The 20,998-nt window shown below is 39.8% G+C and overlaps 1 protein-coding gene across 2 annotated transcripts; it reads right to left on the bottom strand.

Annotated features, from left to right (window-relative positions):
* Window positions 1-1,260: 1,260 nt before the first annotated feature.
* SPARCL1 (SPARC like 1) lies at window positions 1,261-19,100 on the bottom strand. 2 transcript variants are annotated; one of them, XM_027652852.1, is made up of 11 exons: window positions 18,919-19,100; window positions 13,304-13,421; window positions 13,123-13,176; window positions 9,378-10,541; window positions 8,621-8,690; window positions 7,855-7,973; window positions 7,137-7,257; window positions 6,170-6,306; window positions 4,327-4,475; window positions 3,263-3,411; window positions 1,261-1,953 (listed from the first exon to the last, which is right to left on the bottom strand). In XM_027652852.1, exons 2-11 carry the CDS (start codon window positions 13,355-13,357, stop codon window positions 1,925-1,927), a joined length of 2,046 nt encoding a protein of 681 aa, XP_027508653.1. In that variant the 5' UTR covers window positions 13,358-13,421; window positions 18,919-19,100; the 3' UTR covers window positions 1,261-1,924. The 2 variants fall into 2 exon arrangements, with proteins under 2 accessions (XP_027508653.1, XP_027508652.1); XM_027652851.1 differs by lacking the exon at window positions 1,261-1,953 and having other exon boundaries at window positions 3,231-3,411.
* Window positions 19,101-20,998: the final 1,898 nt, after the last annotated feature.

Here is a 20,998-nt window from a genome sequence, read left to right as displayed (position 1 = left end):
TCAACATAGTTGTTCTGTCTGTAATGTTTTGCACTTTAGTGATGCTGGAGGAGAACTCAGGTGATAATACCTAGAGTACTGAAGCTGCTGACTGAGATGCAGTGTACATACTTTCTCTTTCCAGAAGAAATGGGATCTTGTGAGTTAAAGTCACGGCTACCTTTTTAATCCAGCTGTGTACCAGCAGTGTAGTTGCAGTTTGAGAGCTGTGCTTTCTGCCATCCAACTCTGTGCAGATTAAACAAAAAACTTTTGAAAGAGTTCTTGAAAATAGCTATTGAAAATAAGTTTTCAGCTGTGGTGCTTGCTTGATCCTTCTGTTTAGTGATTGTTTTACTAGTAAGTGTAATACATGTATCTGGGGAAAATCTTGTGCAATTTCACTGTATCTTTTTCTAGTACTTGGTTTGAGTGGAGCAGTGGTGAGTAGTCAGTCTCTTGTGATTTATCCTTGTGTGAACTATATTTGATTGGTTTTAGGTGGCTGAGTCTTGGCTGCACGAAGAGCAAATAAGCAACAGACTGCAGTCAGGCAGAAGAAGTGCAGTCAAAATTACTTTTTGCCCGTGACATTTGCTGTCCCAGGGAAAGGATCTTTTCCAAATGGAATTGGCACCGAGAATATGCTTTTGTACATGCAATCCAGGTTGTTATATATACACTTCTGTGTGTTGTTACAGAATGTGAAGTGAGCAACAAGTCAGGCTCATGGGAAAAACTGTCAATGGAACCAGTTTCTCTGGGAAATAATCCTTGGTTTGTGTAAGAAGTTCCTGTGTTAAATACAATCGTAGCCTGGGGACTTCCACTATTTAAGCTACCAAAATAGCATTTCTGAATCCTATATTCTTTTCACTGGAAAGGTGACATGGTTCAGGTGAAATGTGCTTTCTGACCTTCCTTTGCAGGAATAGCATTTGGGACTTCTTTGTTAAAGCAGAGCTTGATTGGAGTGTTTTCAGTGAGGTGCTTCAAAATAAAATCAGAGTTAATGGGATTCAGGAATAATCTCATCCTGTCCTGATTTTTTTATGCTTCAGTTGTGCCTCTCTTGAGGCCAGCAAAAGATGGGAGATGGTGAAAGACATAGCATTTTTTCTCAGGAAAAAAAATGGTAGCACTAGTTGGTGCTTCTGGAGGATGAAGGAAGAATGTGTCTGCTAAGGAGAATAAGGAGGTGTTGGAGCTGTGATATCCTCTGCTGCTTGTGCTGGTGGACGTGGTGCTAAGCAGTCCTGCCTGATATGCATCCACACTCACCATGCTCATACAGAGTTTGTCAGCAGGAGTTCTGCTGTGTGGCATTGGTGCTATTACTGTTGTGCTTCAAGAGGTAGGGGAAGACGTATCTGAAAAGTGCTGATCTTTTTACTGAATTTTGGGTCCAGGATTGGTGTGTATGATCTATGCTCTATTTCTTCTCCTCCTTTATATCTGAAGTGAAGTTTTCATTGAACCTTTCCGCTGCCTTGGTACTTTTTCTTTAACAAAGTTCTGACAAAAACCATATATCTAGGTAGACATTTTATTTCAGACTTCTATGCAGAATGTTAAGCTGACAATACAGTAAATAAAGGAAACAAGTCCCATTTCAATGTATGGTAAAATCTAAATTCTATAATTCTACTGAAGAGTTTTGTGAACAGGTCAGTCTTTAGGTTAGTACTATTTATTGGTTCAGAGAGATCATGGATGCATGTAGGGGCAAACACTGGTTGTTTAGCTATGAGCCAGTTGGGAGTAGTTAAATTTTTCTGCTGTTAATGAATGTAGAAATCTTCTGCACTTGTGTTATTTGATAAGAATGCAGTGAACCTTACACCACCTTTGTCTTGAAAGCTATGAAGCTGTTAATAACAGAAATAGACAGGGTTCACATATTTCACCAGTTTTAGTGCAGCACTGAGAATCTGTTCAGCTAGGCTCAGAAAAGGAGATTTTCATTTATGTCTTCTGCAACAAAGAAGAAGAAAGCATTATTAACATTTTATGCTGAAAAGGCATTTTTGTGCTGTATCACTATCAATAAATTGGTACAGTAAAGTTTCAGAGGATTCATGTAGGAGAACGCTGTCCCTGACAAAAAACAAGTATGGTTGCTGCTGTCATACTCAGGAGCCATTCATTTAGACCCTTCTTGATGGTGCTTTCTTGTTTGTAGTGTTAGGTTTCCTTGATCTATTTGTGAGCCAAGAATGCCTTCCACCTCCCTCATCACGAATGACTCACCCTGTGAAGGAGCAAAAACTGGCAGCAGTATATGTGTATTAAGATAAGTTCTTGCAGCTTTTTTCCACCTGTGTGTTGTGACTGCTAAATCGTCATCAGAAGAGCTGGAAAAATTCTGGGAACAGTGAAGCCTTTGTGTATCTGACCTCTGACCAGAATCAGCCTCCACTTAAAATTAGGGACTTACTCGTAGGATTTTGAACACATTTATTCAGTCCAAATATTTAACCAAATGCCTTCTGTCACATAACTCTTCTGGGATTAACCTGTTTAACCCTTACTTAGTGGCTGGCAGTATTGTCCAGCTATCACTCGGGGCTAGATCAGAAGAAGGTAGATTGTGAAAGAATGCCTTATGTTGAGTGCAGTAATCTCATAAATCTCAAATTACTATCATGACAGCTTCTGTTCAGCTGCTGCCTAATTCTAGAGGTATCACCAGCACAGTAGTACCAAACTTTTTACTATCCTAGAGAAGTCTCAATGTGGATTGATCTGAACCGAACATGTACCTATCCTGTTTAGGATTTGGAAATTGTCCCTGCCTCTGCCTAAGATTCCTGTTGCATGCAGTCTGGTGGGCACGAGTTGCAAGCGACAGATTAGGTGGAATAGCCTACAGTGTGATGAGAGCATCTGTGTTGTGTATCATAATCTAGAGTTTGATCAATCTCTACTTGGTTAGTGAAAGATCTTGTTTGTTTTCCCTACTTGGCTTGAGATCTTTAAATGCGTTTTCAATCAATATGCTTTGACCACTGATTTAAAAGTGCAAGCTCACTTAACCTTTCCTTTGGCACTGAAGGAAAAAATAGAGTGTTTCTTGAGAGGCAGACCTTTTTCCTATCTTTATGAAAAAAATTTAGAACTTTGCCACTTTTGCAGTCTTGTCATTATTGTTCCATTTGCCTCTCAGCACAGTAGCCATGAGTTTCTGGTTACAATTTCTTTGCCTCACGTTGTGGTCTGAGAATGTACCTAGTCCTGATAGGAACATTTTGTCAGGCACATCTGCCTGTTCCTTTATGTTTACCTTCTTTAATCCCAAAGCAGTGGCACCATTCCTTCAATGCAATGAGTTTGTCTTGGTCTCCATCGCACTCCTGGAAGAAACGGGTTATGCAGTGTTCCATGGGAACCAGGGAGGCTCTCAAAGGTGCGAGCTCCGAGTGTGTTAATAATCTGAAAGAAAGAGCAGGTGTCTAGAATTGTATTTCATTATTAAATCATTAGGGTTATCAAAGATGATCTAAGATGCTAGAAGACATCAACAGTACCTTTATCAGAGACACCCCAGTGGATTCTGTTGTGGTGCTTCTGAAGTGAATCTGTCCCAGGTCATTATGATGATATATAATATCAATAATCTAAAATGCTTTAGCTGCTATTTGTTAAGTTTTGTTTTATCGAACAAGTATTACTTGTGTAGTAATTACTAGTATGACAAGTAGTGACCTGCTCAAAACTCATCAGTTATGGAGTTTTGCTGTTAATCCTCAGGAGATCAAGCTTGCAAAGGTACTTAGCTATGTTCGAAGACAGTAGGTGTGATTGTCGTGAGGTATTGAGAGCCTAGAGCTTTGAAAAATGGATCCCATCACCGAGTGATATGACCAAAAGCCTGAAATCTGTGTCTTCTCAGAAGCTGTGAGCTTCCTCTGAACTGTGACACTGGTGCTGTCTTACATATCTACTCCTTAAAATGTGGTAGTAGTTGAGAACTGTGGGTACCTCACTAGTGAATTAGTACTGCCAGGACTCTGTCCTTTGTACTTAGCCTGTTGCTCTTAGCTTCAGTAGTAACAGGATTTCTTCCTGGTTCAGGGCATTAGTAGCTGTTAAGACTCTGTAGAACTTACAGAGTGTAATACAGGATTATGCAAGGCAAGAGGATAGCAAATTCTGACCTAAGACATTACTGCAGGAAAACAATGAGGGAAGAAGTTCTGTGTTAGGAAGAGGAGGATGCTGGCTTCTAAGATCTGAGGGACTGGTTCTATATGTACAGAATCCTTTGAGTGGTTTAGAGAATCAAAACAGCCTGAGTTTAAACAGCAAATGAGAACTGAACCCACAAAGATTTTTTTTTTTTTTTACCTGTCAACAGGGTGCTGATCAAGCTGATGAAACTGCCAGTGCACAGGATACACATACATGTGATAGTTTTTCTCAAAGTCATGCAGGAGCAGCTCAACCGTGTGGTTGCCAGCCGCAAGGCGCTTGTCATTCTGGTAGATTTTTTTGACCTGAACACAATGCAGAAATTGTTATTTTTTGTTTAGGGATGAAGATCTGCCCTGAAGAGAACTATCCAGCAAGGAGATGTTTTGGAGACATGAAACTTGATAAAATACCACTGGGGAAATGAGTTTTAGTGTTTGTGACTATACACAGCATGAAAACCTTGCTTCAGGTAGACCAGGTGACTGTCCCTGTCAACTTTGGTAGTAACTAGAAAGGAAGTAAAATTCCTGTGGCTCAATTGTCAGAGTCAGCTAATGGGGGCAGTAGCTTCAGGCTGGTAGGAGATTAAACCAGTTTAATCACATATTCTGTCCTGTGGCAAGCACCTCCAGTTTTGCTGTGAAATAATCTCTGAAATCATCTAATTCATACCACTTAGTACGAGATACTCTGGGCATGTCCCTCTTAGTAAGTGTGTAAGTAGTCTTTGATGTTGCCCAAGCATATTTTGTATAAACATGCTGTGACTTACTGCATGTACCTCCTACTTCAGAGTTAGAGCAGCCTAGGTCTTGGTTTAACTTAAACAATGGGTTTTTAGGCAGTTATGACATCTGTATCTTCAAAAACAAACTACTGTCACCATTTCACTTGACATAAATCCTTCCCTGAAAAAAATTGACCCAATGGCAATAGATGCTCAGTCCATTGTAAGCCAATGTAGTGTGATGTTGCAGATCTACTGGATGACAGAAAGCAGCTCTTTTCTCCTAAAACTGAATGTCAAACTTATGTAATTTTATATCCCTTGAATAGCATGATGGAAATGGTCAGTATATGTGACTGGATTAGAAAGGGCAAACGATACCATTAACTGTTGAGTTAATGGTATATATATCAGGTAATGATATGGTTTTGTATTGATGGCCATGTACAAGGTGTGTCTCGAGAACAGAAGAGAAGCTAATTCTGGTTGGTCCAAGGCAGGCATCCCCTACCCCTACAAAAGTCACCTAAACTCTGTATTGTAATTCTGTCTCAAATCCTAGTGTGTGACCGCCCAGTGGTTCAGTCTCATGAGGTCATTGTGCAGTTTTCTTCATGGTGAGTCAAAGTCCTTCCTTCCTTTGCATTGTTCCCTACCTTCCTCTTCCAGGGTCACTTGAGGAAAGCTGTAAGACATAAATCCTTTCAATTTGTGGAACTCTACAAGTGAGCTCTGGCCTGGCTGTTCCTTCTTATCCTGTCTTTTAATTCGTTGGTCATCCATAAGTAGACTATTCATCTTATGGCTGCTTAGTTTCCTCAAGTCCTTTGGAAAATGGCATTGACTGCATGTATTTGGTTATCCTTATCCATGTATTAGTTGATCTTTCCAAGAGGTTTGTCACAAAGCTTCCCTAAACAGGAGCTGTTTCATGTCTTCTCAAGCAAATGATATTTATCTGTGTGCCCTAATTCTGACTTGTCTGACTCTTGTCTGGAGACACTGACTTCAAAGTAATGCACTTGGTTTGCATTTGTATGGACAAGAGGGATGTTCATAGCAGAAATGTCTCTCAGCTTAAATGAGTGTGAGGGGACATGTAAGTGTATTTTGCAACTTGTGAATCTAATTGAGTCTAAATTACCTTAACCAGAACGGGTGTGTTCATAGGAAATGGGAGAACTATGAGATGTGAATCACTTTTTTTCACATGGTTAGTCCAGTTCTAACAATGTAACTTCATGGTCTTACTTGAAAAGGATTGCTGACCTTATTCCTTTGCTTTTCAGTTAGAATTCCAGAAGTGTTCAGATCACGTTCATAGTATTGCATAAGGATGTTTTTGAGCCAGTCTCGCATCCTGAGGGGAAACTGATCCACTTCATAATCAGTACAGGGGGGGATATCTGTGCCAAATAGGAAAGCTTTTGTTAACAGGTGATCTGTTAAGTCCCCATTTGAGCATTTCTGAGCCCAGTTAGATTTGATTCTCACTGCCAAACTTCCAGTTAAACTTAAAATTGATGGAGCTGTTAATACATAAAATTGGGATTGCAACTAACGAGTTCAAATATAAATATACAATTCTTTGGTGCACATGCTTAACCAATTGTGCAAGCCACAACCTTTATATATCTGTGGAGCTTCTGAGCATAGTTGTGCAGTAAAAGTCTTATCAGTCAGTTGCATGAAAGCAGAGTTTTTGAAATCAAAGGAATATGCTGGCTGGGAGTGCACTTTCCTCCTACCATATGCAGCAATTGATAAGCTTGAAAATCGGTTCTGGCTTTTAGATCTGACTTCTGCATTTGACATATAAATAGGTTTTTTGATGGTTTTTGGTTGGTCAGTTTGGGGTGGTTTTGTCATGGTGTTTGGACTGGATATTTTCGTTTCTTAACTCTAAATACTGTTTTTCTGGTCAAGTTATTAAAAAAATATTCAGAGGTTATAGCAATGGGAACATATAAGACAGTGCAGGGGAAGATCAGGTTGACAACAAATTGGAGTAAACATAGGAGAGATGTCTTTAGGTTTCAGATGCTTAATACTTAATACTCTCAAGTATAGGAAAAGTGACTTTTTAGACATGTTTAGGGTTTGAATGTCTTAATTAGCAGATAATTGATGCATTAGTGGCAGAGCACAGGAAGAAAGGTAATTCAGGGCTGGCTAATGGTTAAGGTTACTGGCTCTTTATGCCTAGGTGAATGCTTCATAGAAAAACAAGCCTTACATTTGCAGGAGCCCATATAGTCTAGGTGCAGCTGGCGCCCCATTTTTGTGCCTTCCAGTTGACATTTGGTGCCAAAGAGTTGACATGTGCCATCATAAGTCTTGTTGTCCGTACCACAAACCTAGAGGACAAGTGAAGAGCAAAACCACCCCCCCACCACCGTGTTGAGAAAAATTATTGCCCTCATATGGGTGTATATAATAAAAGTATCATTAACATATGGTGTGGCAGTTGTGAATATCCACAGGGAATACATGTGATCAGAAGTATTGAAAATCATAGTTGTTGGATGCCTACATAAAGATTAGTAATCTGCACTTAACACACCCAGTTCCAAAACACTTGAATTTATTTTCTGTGCATTAGTAATACAGTTTGAGATGCTACAGGATTATTTCACTCAGTATATACGAGTACTCAGCATGTGCTCTGAAATATCAAACGGATAAATAGAACTTTTAGTGACAGGGAAAAGCTACAATCCCTGAGAGACCAAGTGAAGCAAATCAGTTACTGTGTAGTTACACGTGTTCATACTACCCTCAAGCCAAAGTCAGTGAGTTTGGGTACTTTATACTAACTTTTGCAATTATTGGAATCACTCAAACTCACTTGCATGCTTCTTAGGGTAGAATTATTCTAAATAATAGCAGGGGGAATGTGTTGCAAACACTTTAGTTGGCTTTTCCCAGTGCTGTGCACTATATGAAATACTTACATGCTCATAGTCTTTGGTGGAAGGGCAAGCAGTAGGATCTTGGCAAATACAGTGGGGGTTCCCTTGTTTGTCCTCATGGCAGACTTTGCCTCTTTTGCAGTGGAAGTTCCGACACGAGTCTAGCAATCATAGCAAGAAAGAGCAACTGTTAGAAATGACGGGATGAAGCCAAGTGTTTGTCAGATACTACTGAAGCAAAATACAGTCTAATATTCACCAAGAAGTCAAGTGTGTTTTTCAGTTTTTTAGAATGAAGCTGGATCTTGTGTTGAATAAATCAAGATGAACTTTAAATGAGGATTTTGGTGAGAATTCTAGCAGTCTCAGGTTTGAATTGTATGGGGAAATAATTTTCTCAGAAAAAGCTTTTTCTTCTCTAAGGGCTGACATTCACTTCCAGCTTCCTTGCGAAACATATCCCATCTATCTTTGCTGAATCAAGCACTGGCATTTGTCCCACTCCTAGCTGAATTCAAGCTACTGTTCTAAAACTGAAAGCTTTCAATGCAAGGTAACTCTCATCTCTGTATGACTGACCCAAAAATTTGTGCACTGTCTACAAATGTTTTTCACAAACAAATAACTAAATCCAAGGGTGTGTGGAAGGGGGATACTCTGGGAACGTAACCGCAATGCAGGATTATGCAGAGGTACAGTTCAGTCATGTGAAATTGTGTGCTGCAAAAGGCAGAAAAGAAATGCAGACCAGCAGATTCCCCAGCTGCAGAGAGATAGGAGTTACAGAATGGCTTTGCTTGGGGCTTACCCAGGAGAGCCTTCTCAGTCCTGTTGCTGACACTTTCCATTTCACCATAGGAACTGCCCGGAGTCTTAACCTGTACAGTCACAGAGGCATAAACAGAAGTTGTGGTAAATCTTGGGAAGAAAAAGAATACTTGGACAAAATTTTTTTAGGTCCAAATATAGAGCTGACTGAGGCACAATTTCCCTGCTTGCAGCAGAGAGAGGTTGCTATACAAAATGTGTGAGAAGTGCATAAAGCCTCTGGTGGTATTAATGTGCTCTTGTTATTTGGGGAAATAAAAAAAGTAGGAGGTGGAAAGGGAGAAACAGGAACTCAGTAACACCTGAGTTTCTCATAATTATACTGTGGACTCTAGTCCTGCCTTCCAAGCTGTTCACTTTTGTATAGCAGTGTTTAACATCTCTGAAAGAGAGGAGTGAACAGGCTGTCCTAGTAAGCTGAGACTGGGTTTCAGGCTTTGTATCTGTATATCCATATTTATTTGCATGTTTCATTACACAGCCCATCAAGGCTGGAGCTCTTACATGGATTATGTTCACTTCCTTTCTGGTAGAATTCATCTAAATGCCCTATGTGCAATGACACAGAATGAACCAGATGAATAGTGAATAAAGGGGAAGCTGGACTTCTGCATACTAACAAGTTATTACACCTGCTTTTCTCAAAAATATAATTTCAATCACCAGGAATTTAAATTTGGAACTGGTCCCTTTCCCTCTTTTTGTAGTATTTCAATTTTATTTTAAAGATAGTTTACCTTATTTTCACTTTCCATGGAATTCACGATCTGAACAGAGCCACTCATTTTCAGTTGTTGCTTGCTGTCAGAATTAGGTGGCTCATGATCATAATCATCTGTTTCAGAGTGAATAAATTCTTTAATCTTGAAATTTTGGTAATCCTCAGTCTCTCTGTGAACTGCAGCATCATCTTCAGTGGTTCCTTCCCCTTCATGCTCAGTACTGGTACTCTCCTGGTCATTACTCTGGATTCTCTCCTCTTCCTCATAGGCTGCTTCTTTCCAGGTATTGCTGGGATATTCCTCACGATCAATATCACCACTGTCATGACCCTCATCATCATTACTGTCCTCTGTATCTTGTATTTTCACTACTGTGTCACTCTGATAGTTGACTTGAATATTGTCTTTTCTCTCCTGACTTTCCAGTTTGTCATCCTGATCTTCATCATGGTTTTTTTGAGAGAGGGGGATTTCTTCTTTATAGGGCTTCTTTCGGCCATTCTCCCTCAATTCTTCCTCTAGGTCAAATTTCTCACCATGTCTCTTGCTTATCCAGGTTGGTTGGCTGGAGTCTCTCAGGACTTCATCAGATTGCATACTGTTTCCATTCTGCTGTCTTTTGTATCGGTCACCTTGGTTTCTCTGGTGGCCTTTGTCCTTCATATCTCTGTAATCAGTTTCTTCACCCCATTCCTCCTCTTCTTCTTCCATGCTTTCTTCTTCATCGCTCTCACTGCTTTTTTCAGACAGGCCAACTGTATTTTTGTTGTATTTCCACATGTTATGCTCACGATCAAGACTGAGAGTGCCCGCTGGGTGTTGGGCATTGCCTGTGAGGTGTTGATTGGCCGTGTTGCCGTGTTTCTCATGCCTCCTGAGCTGGTAGTGCTCAGAGCTGGGCTGTTCTCTGCCACTGCTCCCAGAGTCACTGTCCTGATTATCAGAAGCCAAACCTAGTTTATTGTGTAGTGCAAGGAAATTGATGCTTTTAAGGCTATTTTTCCCTTGATGCTCGCTATCAGTTCTTCCGTGTTTCCTAATAGTCTGGGGCTCATCACTGTGCTCAATGCCTGGTACTGAAACCACTGGTTTTAAGTTTCTGTGACTGGGCAGCGAATCACCCTTGTCTACATATCCTGTGTTCTCTTCCTTTGAGGCTTCAGGATGAAAATCTTCAGTCTTTTAAAAAAAAAAAAAAGAGAGAGAGAGAAAAAATTAACAACTAGATTAATAAATTTTAGGATTTATTTGAAGTTGGTAGAGTGTTATTTATTTTTGCCTTGTATTGCAAAGCATGACACTGGCTTTATTTGTTTTCTTTGTATATGTTCCTCTTACTCTAGCCCAGTACACAAAATGAGTATGTTGTCTTATGAAATCTCAAAATACTTAATTAGTAATTCAGTGTCATAACTCCAGGCACTTGTAGGCTGCAGTAATTATCACTTAGTGAGAGAATTATCACTTACCTCCTGGGAGAAGAAGAGCAGGGGAAGAGAGAGCACCTTTCACGAGGTGTCATGATAGTAATTGCCGAGGAGAGCACTGCATCGTAACTACTTCGTAATCAATGTATTTGTCTACTCTGAGTCTGATACATCATTGCTTCCCAGCTGAATTCATCAGGAACTATTGTATTTGGTGGCAATGACTGTCATAAGCTCATTAGCAGGAGTCATGGGTGTTTGAGTGGCTTTTTTTTTTATGCTGTCAAGCCAATAGCAAAACTAGTACCTTCAGTGGAAAAGGTTCAAATGCTCGAGCAGAAAACAGGTACTAAAATGACTGTTATGTCTTACTGCAGCAATTACCTTTCTGCTGCTGCGTGAGTCCAGGCACTTCCAGCAGCAGCAGTGACTAGTGTATTTCTGAACAATACCTATTGATGTTCAGTGTTGCTTATTGCTTGCAACAATATAGCACTTGATGCTGATTTTTCTTAAAGTTTTTGAGGGATTTATTTACAAAAATGAGTCCTTCTCGGCATCCAGGTTGCTGGAATAGCGTTTCCTTTGGGCAGTCTCGTCACTGCTTGGGAACAAACACTCCACTAAAAAATACTTGCACAGATTTTTTTAAAAGGTAGGATTAGAAATACTACTTTGGCTCTTGGCAGATCAGCTATATCCTATTTCCTAATATCAAAGTGGTGTCTAAATGTTTTACATTTTTGTCTTTTGCCTGGTAAACTTGCTGATGCAGGAAAAGTTCCAGCTCTAACTTTTTTAGGGAAAGATTGCATGTTTGCTCAAATCTAACAGAGATTCAGTGTAGAGCTTTTCCAATTTGAATGCACTATTCTAGAAGACCTTATAAAAAGTGATCTGTGTGTAACAAAGCATCTAAAGCTGATACTAAAACTTTTGAAAATTAAGTTTTGAGAACAGTGGTTTTTTACATGTGATTTTGGGCACTGCTGTGTACAACATATTGTTGTTGTTAAGTTTTAGCAAAAAGCAGTTTTCTGTGAAGGGCTACCAGTTCTATAGATTTAGAAAATACCAGGCCAATCTATCATTTGAGTGCCTGTATTTCAAGCAGAAGTTTGGGAAAGATTTGGCTCATATCTTGACAGGAAGCCTGGCTGTGCACCACAACCTTAGTGCAGAGATGTGCCTGGATGTGGCTTTCAGATACTACTTTTTGTTATACTTTGGTCCCCTGGATTTAATCAACTCTTACGACTCAGTTGCTTGCAAAGGTAGTTGGGCAAATTTCAGTCACTGTAGCTGTGATTAGCTAATGTTAGAGGACAACTGGCCTTTACTAGATGTTGCATGTACTTGGAGCTGATAATTCACTGGTTATTGCAGTGTTTTATTTTGATGCAAGTATTTTCTGTGAGTTGTTCTGGGAGACAGCTGTAGGCTAGTGCTTATACCATAATTTCTTCTGCTGGATACTTCTTTAGGAAAAGTTAATTTTTTGTTTTTCATAATGCAGAGCACAATATGGATTAATATGAAATGCAATTGGGAAAACTGTACAGAGTGGGATATGATTTATAATTTAAAAAAAAAAAAAAAAAAGGATTAGCACCAGAGCTGGGATTTTGGATTTCTTGCTACAGACCACGCTCTGAATTTGGTAGTTCCAAAACATCCAGTGGCTTGGAGCCAAGACCCTTTGTGGCTGAACCACAAAGGCTCACCAGAACGGTGCAGTAAAAAGGAATTTTAATTTGGGCCAGCCATGAATGCAAAACTGAGGGCTCTGTCATTAGTGTACATATGTGCCATAGGGAGGGGTGCTGAAATCATCTGTCTCATTATCATCAGGGCTGTGTATGTGGCTTGTTAGCCACAGTGTACTTTGCCAGGATGAGCTGTACCCTATGCTCTGCATTGTGAATAATGAAGCATATGGTGGCTAAAATTCTTATGTGTTTGAGCCCACATATAATAACTTGGTGTGATAAATTGGGGATTCCTTGTGTACTGGGGCTGTGAAAACCACAGTTTCAACTGTCAGTGGAGCTTATTGCTTGTACAAATATGGGTAATGCTTGTATGTGGGGATTCATTTAAGGTAATTTATTTCGAATAAGGGAAACTTCCATTTTGAGCTTTACATTTTGTCCTGTTATAACTGTTTAATATGCAAGACATGACATGTTTGGTACTAATTCTTGGGGTGAGGGGGCCTACAATTTTTTAACCTAAATCAATTTGCCAACCACTACATATGTGCTAATGTATTTTTTATATTTGAGATGAATAATATAAGTTACCTCTTAATGTTTAAAGAATAAGAAGAGTACCTTTTCTGGAGTTTTCTGTCCACGAGTTTTGAGCTTGTGGTGTACAGGATGGCTCTAAAATAGATAAATATATTAACATCTGCATGTCAATAAAAATCTTGTATAGGTCAATGGCATAACACAGAGTATTCACACAATGGGAAATTAAGAGCCCAGTAATAATAGCATGATGAGAACTTACTGGAATAGCAAAAGCTGATCCTACAAGACAAATGAAGAGCGCTACAGCCTTCATGTTTCTCAGATCTTGTAGAGGACAATAGTTAATGGTACAGTGGTAAAGTCTAGAGTTTTCCTTTCTGCAAGCAACATGAAAAGAAAAAAAGTTAGGATGTGGGTATAATGGTCTAGAAATGACTGATGGAATCAATGTAGTGTTCTCTAAACTCAGGTGTTAGACCAGCTTAACTAGAGGACATTTTGATCTTAGTTCTTTTACAGGACTTAAGCTGTAGCTGTGTTCACAAACTCTAGTAGTGTTACTGAAAGGCAGAGTTATGAATGTACATAGGTTCAGCCCTGTAAATATTTATCCACTCCTCTGAGATACTACTTTGTGAAATAAGTCTCTTTTTTATGTAATTCTGAGACAGTGGCCTGTTTGTGGCATCTCTATGGCTAAGGTGTCTCCTGGCTGCTCCCCTCTGTGTCTGCAGTAGGAAGAATTTACTGGCGAAGTTCTGCTCAGCAGGTCACAAAGCTCAGAAGTGCTGTCCAGGCTGTTTGACAAAGGGGTGCAGTCCTGCTTTGGATACCACAAACCCAACTCTGCTGCACAGTGGTATGTGTGGCAGAAGACCACACAGTGCATTAGGGGTTTCTTCAGTCTGTGCTTATATCCTCATGTGAATGAAAGACAGGCAACTTGTTTTTTCCTCACATGTCACCAGCAAATTTTCTCACTTTTGCAGAGCACATGAACTGGAAGTGCCTATGGCTGTAGGTGTATCACTGGGAAAATAAAAAATCAACAAGTCATATTGTTTCTGTTTACCCTCCACCATTTTTTTTTTTTACTGTGTTGCTTTCTCATTCCTTTTAATTTCCTCAGTTTTTTGTTGGCTTTTTGTTTTGTTTGTTTGGGTTTTTTTTGGTTGGTTGGTTGGGTTTTTTAAATTTCTTTTATATTTATACAGAATCAGAGGGATGTTTGCTTCTGTTTCTGCTCTCATTCTAGTGTCTGTTCTTTCTTGGAAATTGTCATCTGAAGTGTACACTTCAGAAGATCCCTGTGTTATGCATGATTTAATGTCAATATCTTCTAGTTAATGAAGACCAAAATACTCATTAATGGGGCATATCTAGTATGCAAACCATTTTTCTTGCAGTAAGCTCATTTAGCTTCTAAATTATCTCTTAACTAATTATCTATTATCTCTTTGGCATTTGCAGTTAGTTGTTTAGGATGTTTTCAGAGGGAAAGGCAGAATACAACAAAAACCATTAATGAGTATGTGCAAAATGCCTCACTGGGCTGTGTATGGGCAGTCACTTCAGATCAAGGTAAGTGTTTTTAGACTGAGGGTTATGTAGGCAACTTGCCAGAAACACAGGGAAATAATCTGATTTCATGTGTAGCCCTAAAAACTGCATACTGTGCTTTTTGAAGGCTTGGCAAGTGACTGAGGGAAGAAGTATTTGAATGTCAGGTAGGCTTGATTCTTATTTCTTTCTGTTCTTGGTGAGCAACACAGCTCTGGGCACGTAACTTAAATAAGTTTCTTTTTCTAAAATTCTATTTTGTCATATTTGTTTTGGTAAACTAATCTGAGAGCTATAAATTAAAAGCTCTGTATGTTGAATTTTATTTATAATTTGTTTTGTGCCACTGTCTGTAAAAGTTGCCTTTACCACCTTTGCCCAAATAATGAAAAAGTACTTGGAATAAATCTGAGTTGAGGTGGCAGGACAGGGCTTTTGCATTTCTTCCTCTTAGTAACAAGCCCACAGTGGGAGGAAAGGAAACTCCTAAGTCTTGAACTATTAGGGAAGCCTGACCACACTGAACAGAGTGGGACTGTAGTCTATGTGAGCATCTTTTTTTTCTTAGTCACAGTAGTCCAAATGAGTTGCAAGGATTTATAATACATCCTTCAGTAGGATAATCTGTTCCAAACGTTAAGTAGCATTGCCGGTGTTAATTCATGGGGTTTGCCTATTTGACTATGGCAGCAGTATCAATTCCTATGCAATAAGTGTCCCCTCCCATTGTTTTCAGAGCAATGAGTTTTGGGGTTTAGATGGTACCTTGTGGTGGACCTGCAAGGAGCATTTCCTGCGAGCCCTTCAGTCCAAGCCTGTGGCTCATGGCAATGGATGGCAATGGGATTTTTATATTTGCCCATTAACCTTTCAGTTACAGAAAGGAAAAGTATTTTTTGCAGAAGTGATATAAGAGCCAGCTTGAGCAGGTGCAGAAATGGGAAAGCTCTTGTAGGTGGCTGCCAATTAAGGTGATGGTGATGAAAGAAATTAAACATTAGCTAATTGTCATATGATCAAAGGGTCCACATTGTGACTTTTTTTTTTTTACACTGCAATCTAAGTGGGAAGACACTTAATTCTTACTTTAATTTCCAAATTTTTCCTACACAAGAGAATTTCTAAAAACAAGCTTTTGTAATATGTAAGTTTAATAGTGCTGTCATTAAAGAAAGATTACACAAGAAGCTATTTTTAAAAGCCAAGAGACATCTCTGAATAAAGTCATTATTCAGAGAAGTCGCTCTGCAGCAGAATCTGTAGGAAAACTTAGCCAAAATGTGAATATGAAATTTCTTGTGTATGATGTTTTTTTTAGGCCAAGAAATGAGCTTTGGGGTATTGAATAAGCAATGCTAACTAGGTGTGCTGGGCTTGTGTGGCAAAGTTTTGGTAGCAGTGGCTCCAGAGGTGTCTTCTGTGAGAAGCCCCCATGTCCAACAGAGCCAGCACTCCAAGACAAGACACATTGCTGGCCAAGGCTGAGCCCATCAGCCTCAGTGGTTGCACCTCTGGGGTAATGTATCTAACAAGAGGGGGGAAAAAACACATGATAACTTTAGCGGGAGAGAGGAGTGAGAATATGTGAGAGAAACAGCTTTGCAGACACCAAGGTCAGTGCAGAAGGAGGGGGAGGAGAAGCTCCAGGCACCAGAGCAGAGATTCCCCTGCAGCCCACAGTGCAGACCACAGTGAGGCAGCTGTGCCCCTGCAGCCCATGGAGGTCCATGAGGGAGCAGAGATCCACCTGCAACCCTTGGAGGCTGTTACCCTGCTGGAGCAGGCTCCTCGTAGGACCTGTAGAGAGAGGAGCCTCCACAGGCTGGAGCAGATTTTCTGACAGGACCTGTGACCTCATGGAAGGGACCCACATTCATGAGGAACCACAACCTGTGGGAAGGACTCACATTGGACAAGTTGATGGTGGACTCTCTTGTGGGAGGGACCCCACACTTGAGCAGGGGAAGAGTGTGAGGAGTCCCCCCCCTGAAGAGAAAGAAGCAGCAGAGACAACATGTAATTAACTGACTAGAACTCCCATTCCCTGTCTCCCTATGCTGCTGGGAAATTGGGAACAAAGTTAAGCCCAAGAAGGAGGGAGGGGTGGGGGGAATATCTTTTAGGATCTGGGTTTATTTCTCACTGATTTGATTGGTAATAAATTGAATTAATTTCCTCAAGTTAGTCTTGCCTGTGACTGTAATTGGTGAAAGATTTCTCCCTGTCTTTATCTTGACCTACAAGACTTTATATTTTCTCTCTTCTGTCCAGCTGAGGAGGGATGCGATAGAGCAGCTTTTGTGGGCAGCTGGTTTTGTTTCTGATTCAGCATTGTTGTCATCAACTGAAAGAGCAAACCTCATGTGACTGCAACATAGCAGGTTCTCTCGCTTTTTGAAGGGCTACTCAGAAGTGATTAACTTGCAGAGGCTGTGGCTGGAGATGATAAATGCCTCATGTTTAACAAAAGAAATCATGAAAACTGACCTACTTCCAGCTCTAGCAATGGCAGAAAACTCTGCATAGGCTATTGTCCTTAGACTTGACTCTAGAAGATGAAGTTGCTGGATCTGCTGCCATCACTGATTAGCGTGGATATTGTCTGGCATTAGAAGACACATCTGGAGTACAACAGTTCAACTTTGGAACTCAGTTTCTAACTGTGTAGAAAGGATATGAATGCTCATTTCATGAGGCTGAGCTTTTGTGAAACCTTGAGTGAGGTGAAATATTTTAAGACACTATGATTTTCATAATTATTAAAATGATAGAGAAGTTTCAAAATTGAGCTTTCATTCCTATATCCCCAAAGTATAATTGAGAAAGCATGCAATGTGATTTTTTTTTGTTTTAAATCACCACACTGAAACTTTTTTGGGCTGCAATAGAATTGAATGTTTTATTGTTGTAAAAAGTCTCTACTTGGTGCTATGTCAAGCTTGTTAGCAAGAAATGCTGTTGCCCACATCCTCACTGATAAATGCTGTTACAGTCGTGGTATCTGGGATTACAGCACTAATTTTCTGAGTGGATGGAGTTTTGTGTACAAGTATCTGTGTGCAAGGTGATATTCATCAGTGGGGAGAGGGAGAATTCTCTATGCAATGTCTATTTTTTCCATAACAAAAATGTACCTGTGATACTCTTAAATTGCAACTGGTATAGCACATTCTTGTGTCTAGGTCTGTTTCAAAAGCCCTCGTGACAGCGTGTGTGCATAACTATGACATACATGTATTAGCTGGTTCATGTGTGTACACATATAAAATTAAAAGGTAGAGTTTGAGGCAGATATGTGTCTCAGTAAAAGAAGAGATTGTAATAAGAAAATAAATACCAAAGTATTAAATATTCTACTCATTCTGTACCAGTAAATGGCTGCTAATGAGCATTGATCCCTCTGATGCTACCAGTTTTACAGTTGCAAAAGTTGTTAGGCATAAGTCCTTGATGGCTGAATGCAAAAAAACCCCTCAAACCAACAGTATTTTGGGACATGTTAAAACAATTTTCAGATAAATCGTTCACATTAACTTAATGTACTCATTTTATGTCTTGCACTTCCCTTCTACCATTTGATTTTATTACATGCTGAGGTCTGAGGGTTTAGAGTTTTAGTTTGGTTTTTTTTTTTTTTCCAGAGTTCTGTGTAGTTTAAGACCAGATCAAATCAAAATCAGCTACTGTGATTTAATTTGGGAAGGGTCAAAACGAGAATTACTTAGTAGCCAGAATTATCACTGTATCAGTTGGTGGGTTTCCTCATCTCCCAGAATCTGCATTTCTTTCATGGACTACATTTGCTACATGTTTTCACTAGATCTACCAACACATTTTGAAAGGTTCCTCCAAGACCAGCCACAGTTTCTATCTCTCCTCTCCAATACGGGGAAAAAAAGGGTGAAACTATTTTTTTACCTTGTCCCTAAATGGATATTTGAGGAGATTGGGACAAGTGTTGGGAAATCAGGTTGCACTATGGCTTTCAGCAGGAAGACTGTATGCTTCTAAAAGAGGTATGTATTTTGCTTGACTCCTGGTGGCCACCACATAATGCTTTATTGCTTTGCAGGGCCACTGGAAAAATAATTATTCCAGCAGTAAGATAAAGGTCTTCCTCAACACACTAACTACACAGTGTTTTCTCCTACAAGGAACATCTATTTCTGTTCTAGACAGTCTGAAAAGAGTTATCCTTAAAACAGATGATACTGTACAAAGCTTCAGCTATTTCATGGTAAGTGGGAAAAAATTGCAGAGGGTTAGATATAAGGAATTCTAAGGCTTTAACTAAAAATAAAGAAGAAACAGTACCATAGCAGTAGAAGAGGTGCTCCTTCTTGGCTAGCCACTGATGAACTGGAAATCCTTGAGCCTTGCAAAATGTTGCTGCTTTTCCTGAGAAGTGTTTTGGTGTCTGAAAGGGTCCCTCTCAGCAAGTGTGTTGTGCTGTGAACTCCAGTGAAGGAAGATGATACTCTATGGGTCTTGGTGAAACAAGGAATCCTAGGCTTCCATGGGATGAGGCAGGGGGGGTAATGGGCTGGTGTAATTCTGCTGAATTAATTGAATCAGAAAGCCCATTCAGTGTTCACAGGCTCTGGGCCAGTGGAGCTCAGCCATTGTGTGGGAAGGACATATTTAGTCTTTAGCAGGGAGGGGAGCCAAGGGGAGCGGGTGTGACAGTTTCTGCCACATCAGCTGGCCCCAGAAGAGCTGAACTGAGGGATCATCTGGGCCAGTCATACTGTGGGCCTGGGGGACAGTAAAGTACAGGGGATGCCAGTCCCTGTTGAACTTCTCAGTATTGTTTCAGAATACTGTACACGATGCGTGTAAGCCTGTAAAAAGGAAGAATCCCTAAATTAAAAATGTAAAAACCAGCACTGGTTGGAGAATCTTGCATAACTCTTAGGATTTTGCTGTTTTGAAGCTGTTGCCATGGCTGTGCTGCCTGTCTGCCATAGCAACAGTACAGAGCAAGCTGGTGAAAAGTGTGAAAACCTCTACCAGTGGTGCCTGCCTGCAGCAGAGGCTTCTCGTTTTGCAAAGATTAATGAGTTGAATCTTTCTTTTTGTTTTCTCATTCCATTATTCCATAAAATGCACCACCGGAACTGGAATACTCTCTGGGAGATTGTCAGATCAGAAATAGCGAAGCAGATGCACCACTGTGAGAACAGAGGCCCTTCCAGTGCTGTATGGAGTAAAGTCAGCAGGTCTGGCCTCAAATTTCCCATTCTGCCAATATTATGTCTTGCTAAGAAGGACACTTTCCATATTATGCTGACATGATTGGAAGGGAGGTTGAAGTAAAGTGAAATAAACCATGTGATTTGTAAGAATTGTAGTGCAAATGCTGAAAATTCAATCACTTTGGATAAAGTTTTATCATGTGGTTTTGTAAAATTACAGTTTGACTGGCTTCTGCTCTGTTCATCCAAAAAGGTAATAGACACTGGGGAGGCAATTAGACAAGATAAAGTGAGAAATGTACAAAAATTGACCAAGTTTTATGTGGGGACCTCTGAAATTTTTATAGTTAAAAAAAAAAAAAAAAGAGGCTGAAATCACAGCTGAGCCCTCTCTCTGTAGACCAAGCAGAAAAAAACCTTTGACAAAACCCCATGAGAAATTCTTTAAATCCCTTTCTCTTTTATCTCTGCTTCTTTGCCTGGAAACTAATTCATGCCTATTGGAGTTGAAATTCTGCTAGTCTGTCAGCCAGTCAGTGTCTGAAAGGAGCGGGGATATTTCAGAACTTCACGTTTGTTTTTTCTTTTGTTGTGCATGCAGAAAAGATTATTTGTTTTATCTATTCAAAACTTTGTTTTGTGCTGTGTTTTACTATCAGACTATCTTTATTGGGGGACAAAAGATAAATGGTTTTCCTGTGATTTTTAAATATTCCAGATATGGATGGACTCTCAGCTAATAGAAGTTATCCATGTGGCTTCCCAGAAATTAGAACACGTACACCAATGTTAATCTTATGCTAGCTGAGGTTCAACTCTTTTTCTCATAAGATTTTCAGAAAATGGCTATTAACATTGCCTTGAAATTGTTAATTCAGAAAGTGCGAGACTCTGAAGAACTGTGCAGAAACTTGAAGTTGAAATTTGTAGGAGTTTGTAAAACTGTATGTGATTTGTAGGCTTTGCCTGTTTCTGTGTTTAAACAGCTTTCTTGGGACTTACAGGGTGACAGGGAGGAAACATTTTCTTTTTCAGATTTTCAGATTATATCTGGTTTATCAGAGCTGTTAAATATTTGTGAAATATTTCATTGAATCAAATTTTCTGCTTTTGTGCTTGATTACAAAATGGTTTGGCTGAGAAAAGATCTCTGGTTGTTTTCCAAGTGTCGTCAGGAGGCCTGAGCTTGTCTAGGAGCC

This window comes from Corapipo altera, unplaced genomic scaffold (genome assembly GCF_003945725.1).
Source record: "Corapipo altera isolate COAL_440 unplaced genomic scaffold, ASM394572v1 69, whole genome shotgun sequence".
NCBI classification, from domain to species: domain Eukaryota; kingdom Metazoa; phylum Chordata; class Aves; order Passeriformes; family Pipridae; genus Corapipo; species Corapipo altera.
Note: the sequence above shows the minus strand (reverse complement) of the source record. Positions and strands in the feature narration are given on the sequence as shown.